Source organism: Hipposideros armiger, unplaced genomic scaffold, assembly GCF_001890085.2.
Source record: "Hipposideros armiger isolate ML-2016 unplaced genomic scaffold, ASM189008v1 scaffold_396, whole genome shotgun sequence".
Lineage (NCBI taxonomy): Eukaryota > Metazoa > Chordata > Mammalia > Chiroptera > Hipposideridae > Hipposideros > Hipposideros armiger.
In genome coordinates, this window is record NW_017731746.1 from 1683962 (window position 1) to 1691539 (window position 7578).

General features: G+C 53.8%; 1 protein-coding gene across 6 annotated transcripts; it reads left to right on the forward strand.

Moving 5' to 3' along the window:
* The first annotated feature begins 709 nt into the window (after positions 1-709).
* SLC37A4 (solute carrier family 37 member 4) lies at positions 710-7138 on the forward strand. 6 transcript variants are annotated; one of them, XM_019663631.1, is made up of 10 exons: positions 734-765; positions 1021-2312; positions 3154-3386; positions 3701-3944; positions 4451-4609; positions 4855-4940; positions 5455-5568; positions 5779-5844; positions 6181-6319; positions 6439-7138. In XM_019663631.1, exons 2-10 carry the CDS (start codon positions 2165-2167, stop codon positions 6603-6605), a joined length of 1356 nt encoding a protein of 451 aa, XP_019519176.1. In that variant the 5' UTR covers positions 734-765; positions 1021-2164; the 3' UTR covers positions 6606-7138. The 6 variants fall into 6 exon arrangements, 5 of the variants coding, with proteins under 5 accessions (XP_019519179.1, XP_019519176.1, XP_019519177.1 ...); XR_002126353.1 differs by lacking the exon at positions 734-765 and having other exon boundaries at positions 871-2312; positions 6439-6659; positions 6854-7138; XM_019663632.1 differs by lacking the exon at positions 734-765 and having other exon boundaries at positions 873-1427; positions 1972-2312.
* Positions 7139-7578: the final 440 nt, after the last annotated feature.

A 7578-nucleotide genomic window follows, 5' to 3' on the forward strand; every position in this document is an offset into this window, starting at 1 on the left:
GTAGTTTAAACAGTTTTGTTTTACTTCTGTCCCCAACAGTCTAACCACAGGTTAAATGTTGAAATTGTGCTTATTGAGAACTGCATTACTTTATTACAGAAAAATACTGTTATTTTACTACAACTTCCCCAGACTGTGAACAACTGGAGACAGTGATTGGTAGTGGGGAGGCACTCACTAAAAAATGATTTGGGGGGCTGGCCGACTGGCTCAGTTGGTAAGAGCACTAGCTCTAAACAGCCCGGGCTGCCTCTCCGATTCCCACACGTGCTAGTAAGCTGCTCCCTCTATAGCTAAGTTTGTGAATAGTTCGACCAGGAGCTGGGCTGCAGTGAGAGCTGCCGTCAGCTGCCGTCCAATGGCCAGCAACCGACTGCCTCAGCCAGGAAGAGCGCAATGATCATAATACCAACATGGGCCAGTGAAGCGGTGTTCTCCACAACTAGACTGCAGAACAAAAGGACAACTTGTCTGTTCCCCTTCCCCGATTTCCCAATGCTGTTCCCTTCCCCCAATTCCCCAATAAAAATCTTAAAAAAAAAAAAAGTTTTGTTGAAGGTAGGAACACACGAATCCAGCCCCTAAGGGGCGCTATGCTCACCCAAGGAGCAGTGTGATCGGCATGGCTAAGTCTAAATCGTTGGGGGTGGACTTGGTTCTGGGAAACACAGAGACACTCAGGCGGAGGCCCCGCCCAATCCAGGGCGTCTGCGCATGCGCCAGCCGGCCCCGCCCCATCCCTATGCGGGTCCTGCTTCTGTTCAGGTAGGGGGCGGTGTGTGGGAGAGGGGCGTCTCCTGAGGGCGGGACGGAAGGGGGAGTCTCAGGTCCTGGGGCTCCTTTGCTGGAGCCCTAATAGAGGTTGCCTCAACTTTCGATACAACCCAGATCTATTCCTGCGGCTGCCCCTTCCGGGGTGGGGGAGCAATTCTTGGGTCTGGGGGCTGCCGAGGCACTGCAGGTGACCAGCACACGCCTGCTCCTTTATGTCGCATCCGTTCTGTCTCTGTACCTCTTCAGCTCCTGCACCCAGCCCCGGATCCCTTCCCAGCCCTACTCTGGTGTCCTGGGTAGCTTGAGGACACGGAGCTGGGCAGATGCCGAGAGCCCGCCGCCTCTCTCCCTCCTACCCATTCTCGCCGCCTGGCCCCACCCCGTCAGGCTGAGCCACTAGGCGCCCGAAGCGGGGCCTCCGGCAACTACGTGTGGTCTTATGCTCGGCTTGCGCCTGTCTTCTGCTCCAGTTGCTTTCCCAGCCGAGCAGAAAAGCCGGGGCGGCGGCGGCATGTTGCCCGGGCCCTGGGAAGCTGGGCTGTTAGGCACTGCCGCCTGAAGTCTGTGGGTGCGCCTACCCGCTCACAGGCAGTCCAGTCACCCACCCGACAGGCCCCAGCCAGCCCGACGGAAGCCCGCACTGACATTACAGGGTAAAGGGGACCAGAGGCTGCTCAGCGATCCTACTACGACCCCAGCCCCTAATAGGGTTTTGGATGTAACACTGAATTGGGAAGTTCTTATTGGCTTACAACTCTGCAACTATCAATAAAAAGTTACAGGAAGTTACAGGGCTTGAGGTTAGCTCTAGAAGACTTGGAAGTGGGGTTGTTGGGGGTATGTGCCTGATCGAATGTATGTGTTTAGAAACCTAGCACCTGGTGCAGTGCCTGGCAACAGTAAAACCCTCAATAAACTTTTGTTGAATGAATGAAAAGGTAGTGACTGTGGGAGCAGAGATAGAGAGGGCTACTCTACTCATCCCACCCCTGCCTCCCCTGGGCTCAAGCAGACAAAAGTAATTAGGTTGAGCCTTTAATCACAGCTGATTTCACAGGTGAACAAGGAAGAGCAGGGAAAGGCAGAAATCCTGGGAACACAGGGTGCTGGCCTGGCTCACAGGCACTGCCTCTCTTTGGGACCCCCTCCCGCCCCCACAGCTTGGCTGTCAATAATCTGTTTTCTTGTCTCCCTCAGGACACTGGGTTCATGAGCCGCCCCAGGCTTAATGATTGTCCAGAAAGGGGCTATAAAGGGAGCCTGGGAGGCTGGGTGGAGGAGGGAGCAGGAAAAGCCTAACTCAGCAGATCGGGGGCACTGAGAGAGCCACAAGCAGGAGCTGTGGTCAGAGGCTCGGTGTCCTGGCCAGTAGGGCCTGCTGGCTTCCACCATGGCAGCCCGAGGCTACGGCTATTATCGCATTATGATCTTTTCGGCCATGTTCGGAGGCTACAGCCTGTACTACTTCAACCGCAAGACCTTCTCCTTTGTCATGCCATCGCTGGTGGAGGAGATCCCTTTGGACAAGGATGACTTGGGTGAGCCCTGGAAGAACAGGGTGGTGGACACAGGACCAGCAGGATGAGTGTTTGTGGCAGTGTGATGTGTACAGGCATGTATTGTGTGTGGAGTGTTTGCACAGCAAAGGCTCGGGGACAGCCGCCATGTACCAGATGAAGAGGCTCTGAGATCTGTGTACATGGATGTGGGCAAAGGACTCTGAGTACGATACATGCGTGTCTGCTTATCTAATGTGTCTGTGATGCACATGTGCCCCCAGCACACTGTTTATGATGAGTATGTTTGGGGTTCTGAATACACACATCTGTGTGGGTGCATGCTAACTAAGATCACAGGGTGCATGCTGGCCACTGACACTGTGAGCACTGGGAACTGAGGACTTGGCACAATGACTTCATGTGGTCTAGCAGGTTACCTTTCAGGAGGAATAGGGTCCCTGCCTCCAATTCTAAGCCCTTCGCCCCTTGTTCAAAGGTGGGGCAACAGAACTGCCAGAGGCCCTGGGTTGGCATCCACTGTGAGGGAGGAATCAGGCATATGTAAATCCCAGGGAAGGGAGCTGTTCTATTCTGCCTCCTTCCTGGCCCCTGACAGCTGTAGCTGGAACTCTCCAAGAGGCTGAAAAGTCATGGGTCAGCCTGGGGCTACTGCTGATGGTGAGGCAAGAGGAGTAGCGGGGCTCCATGAACAAGTGTCTGGATTCCAGCATAGGCTCTTCCTATTCCATTTGGAAGGAGCTGTTTCATCTTGCTGGGCACCTCTATCCACCTGACCCCATGCTTCTTTCACCCTCTCCTGTGCTTTTGTCCTGGCCTCTAACCCCCCAGGTGTCCTGTTCCCTGCTCCTTTCTCCTGCAGGGCTCATCACCAGCAGCCAGTCAGCAGCCTATGCCATCAGCAAGTTTGTGAGTGGGGTGCTGTCTGACCAGATGAGCGCTCGTTGGCTCTTCTCTTCTGGGCTGCTCCTGGTTGGCCTGATCAACATAGTCTTTTCTTGGAGCTTCACAGTGCCTGTCTTTACTGCTCTCTGGTTCCTCAATGGCCTTGCACAGGGGCTGGGATGGCCCCCATGTGGGAAGGTCCTGCGGAAGGTGAGTGTCTGCTCCCAAGAAGCCTGTTTAGTTTGGCCTAGAGGATACTCGAAGAGCACGTGGGAACACTGGCACCTCCACCCCCAACCCAGAGCAGGTTCCTCAGGAGTTCCAGTCCAGCTCCTATTGCTTGTCAAGATATTTTAGGAGCCTGAACATGGTGGGATCAGGTGGCAAATGAGGGAAATGGTCCTGCCAAGTAGAAGTGCCCTCTCCTTCATCCCTGTAATGTGAGCTTCTGGGTCTGCCCCACTTGATCCCTCCTTCAACAGACTGTAGGCTGGGCACCTACTCTGTCCCCCTCTTCCCCACAGTGGTTTGAGCCATCTCAGTTTGGCACTTGGTGGGCCATTCTGTCAACCAGCATGAATCTGGCTGGAGGGCTGGGCCCTATCCTGGCAACCATCCTCGCACAGAGTTATAGCTGGCGCAGCACGCTGGCCCTTTCTGGAGCGCTGTGTGTGGTTGTCTCCTTCCTCTGTCTCCTGCTCATCCACAATGAACCTGCTGATGTTGGACTCCGAAACCTGGACCCCACCCCCGCCAAGGGCAAAAAGGGTGAGTACCCACCCAAGCCGACCACTTGGCAGCTTTCATCATTCATTTGGCAGGCTTTCATTGAGGACTGGTTATATGCCTGGCCCCTTGCTAGCCAACGGATGTAGGGGGATGGATGGTAATGAAGAGTGGGTGGGGAGTAGATAAAACTCCATCCCAAGAGGCAGTTAAGTACCAGATAAATGGCAGCGCCAACAAATGCTATGATTTATGTTATATCCTGGTCCTTCCTCACAACAGAGCCAGACTTCCCTGTCCTGGACAGCATCCTAAGCTTAAGTGGCTTGGGTGCCTTTCTCCATCTGCCCTGGTCCTCAGTATCTCTTTCATTTCTTGAGTCTTGCAGTAGAGGGGAGAGGGCAGAGCAGTGGGTGACCAGGTATCTTCCTGCTGATCCCTGGCTATGTGATGGACTCTGCTCCTGTGGCTGGTTAATGAGTGGTGGGGGCTCAGTGGAGGTAGGGCAGTAGAAGCAGAGCCTGAGGCATGGCCTCCTCTCACCCCAGGCTCCTTGAAGGAGGAGAGTACCTTACAGGAGCTGCTGCTGTCCCCCTACCTGTGGGTGCTCTCCACTGGCTACCTTGTGGTGTTTGGAGTCAAGACCTGCTGTACTGACTGGGGCCAGTTCTTCCTTATCCAGGAGAAAGGACAGTCAGCCCTCGTGGGTAAGATTAGTGTTGGGACAGGGGTGGGCATAGGGAGCAGAAACTAATGCAGGGGATTGGAAATTCAGGCTCGGCTTCCCTTTATCCCCTTCCTTCTTTCCCCAAGGCTGGGCACTACTCAGGCAGCTGTGGCCAGTCACCCTTGGGGACCCTTTACCTCTCTGGGTCTAAGCCAATCTGGGATAATCCCAATGTGTAACATCCTTCCACCCTTCCTTTCCCTCTTCCTACAACTCCCACTGCAGGTAGCTCCTACATGAGTGCCCTGGAGGTTGGGGGCCTTGTTGGCAGCATCGCAGCTGGCTATCTGTCAGACAGGGCCATGGCAAAGGTGAGTGGGCAGGGGGGACAGGAAGGAGGAGGATATTTTCAAATCTTCCCAGCATGACTAGGACAGGCACCAGAGAAGTAGGAGTTGTAGGGCACAGGCAGGTTGGCATATGCTTCTTTAGGCTGGGTAAGGTGGGAATGGGTCCGGGCTACTTTTCTTCACTAGGGATGTAGAGGCAAGTCTCTTGGGGAAGGGGTTTTAACTGATGTCAAGGAGAGCCAGAATTTCTCTCAGCCTAGCAGTGGGCTTCTCCACAGCCCCAGGAAAACGGGTTGGGAAGGGACTGGGTGCAGCTTGCCAGCACGTGTCCCAGGCCTGCCCCAAGTGGAGGAAGGGATATTGTGGAGTTTGGCCTCAGAACATGAACAGGTCCCAGGGCCTCCCAGAGCTTACTGGGCCAAGAACTGTGGTGGGATTGCCAAAGACCCGTCGGCAGAGGCCTGCTGTGTCAGAGTCCAAGGGTGGGGGTTCTCTGCTGCTCTTAGGGCCTGACATTGCAGGACTATCTCCACAGGCAGGGCTGTCCATCTATGGGAACCCTCGCCATGGCCTGTTGCTGTTCATGATGGCTGGCATGACAGTGTCAATGTACCTCTTTCGAGTAACCGTGACCAGTGACTCCCCCAAGGTAAATAAGGATGGCCCGGCGTAGGGCAGGCATAAGGATGAGAAAGCAAGGGTCACTGACTCAGTTTCCCCCCTGGCTCCAGGCTGGCCCAGGACTTTCTCTGCCTCTCAGATTTCCCTTTTCAGTCTGTTTGTATCTCAGTTCCTCTTTTGTACTTTGGTGCCCCTCGACTTTGGGCCTGGTTTTCTTCTCTTCCTTATGGTCCTCTAGGATTTTGCTTTCTGGACTCCAGCTCTTCACCCTCTCGCTGAGCTCACAGGCTTTAAGGAACATGAGGTGCCTTATCTTTATCTCTGGTTTCTCTCACCTTTGTCCTACTCACTCTGCCTTGGCCCTTGCTAATCCAGCTTGCATATATTCTGAGAAGAGACAGCATCTAACTTGGAGGGATGGCTTCTGTACCTCCTTCACCTACCCACACAGGCCCCTGGGTTGGCTCAGTGTGGCACCCACTCCTCCAGCTCTGCGCTGTCAATTGTATTCGGAAGTGGGATGAGGGAGGTCACTGTCTCCTTACAATTAGTTCCTGGGAATCAAACATTCCTCTCTCTGGCAGGTGTCGATAGGTAGGCTTTCTCAGACACTAAATGCTACCCTGCACTGCTCTTGCAGCTCTGGATCCTGTTGTTGGGAACTGTGTTTGGCTTCTCCTCTTATGGTCCCATCGCCTTGTTCGGAGTTATAGCCAACGAGAGCGCCCCTCCCAACTTGTGTGGCACTTCCCATGCCATTGTGGGACTCATGGCCAATGGTAAGTGGTATCCTCTAGAATCTCTACCTCACCTCCACATAGGACAGGTAGAGGCTGGGGAAGGCCCCACTGGCTCTAGCTTCACAAATGACTTGGGCTCTTCCCCTCCTTCCTGGCAGTGGGCGGCTTTCTGGCTGGGTTGCCCTTCAGCACCATTGCCAAGCACTACAGCTGGAGCACAGCCTTCTGGGTGGCTGAAGTGATCTGTGCAGCCAGTACAGCTGTCTTCTTTCTCCTACGAAACATCCGCACCAAGATGGGCCGAGTGCCCAAGAAGGCTGAGTGAAGAAAGTGCAGGTTCCAGAGCATCCTCTCACCTGTGACCTTTCACCTGCACAGGGTGAGAAGAAGAGGGACGGGGCTAAGCTGGCTAGCACTGAACCTGACTTCCTTTTTCTGTTCCTTGTCCCTAGTCCTGGTGGTGCTGGAATTTATTAGTGGTTAATGAGGTCCCAGCTCCCCATCCTACGCTCTATTTAAAAGACAACCTTTGCTCTTAGATTCCATTAGCTCCTATTTTCTGCCTACAAACAGGAAATCCCTGCAGTCAAGGAGTCTCCTATACCCTTCTCTCCTGGGCCCTGCCCCCATCCCACACCATCCCCACCTGAGGTGAGGTCCTCCTGCAGCTGCAGGACACCAATGACCCCTGCCTTCTGTCCTAAGGCCTTTCAGCAGGGGGCAACTGCTGCCAATACCTCAAGGCTCCAGGGGAAGAGAGGAGGCCAACATTCTTACCATTACCCTGGGTACAATAGGGGGGTATGGGTGGGAGAGTGGGAAGACTTGTTACAGATTAAAACTAGATTTGATACTCAACACTGTCAGTGAGTCATTTTTTCAAAAGGGGTAATATCAGGCAGAAACAGATTTCTTTGGAAAATACTTTTTCCGTGCCTGATCTTTCCACCCCCAAAGTGAGAAACTTCATTTCCCTGGAATGGGAAGCTGATGTGGACTCCTTTAAGTTCACTGTCTCCTCTGCCTTCAACTTAACACTGTGTAATTCAATGATCATTTCAGAGATGAAGTTTTTGGATTTCAGGCAGATTAAATAACTTGATGAAGGGAGGCAGTGTAACAGTGGTTGATAGTGTAGTAAAAAACGCTGGGGGCCGGCCGAGTGGCGCATTGGTTAAGAACTGGCTTGGGATGCCAGAGGGCCCCGGTTCGGATCCCACATAAGAGGGCCAGTGACACTGCCCTCTACAGCTAAGATGCTGAACAACAGCCTGACCTGGAGCTGGGCTGCCGTGGAT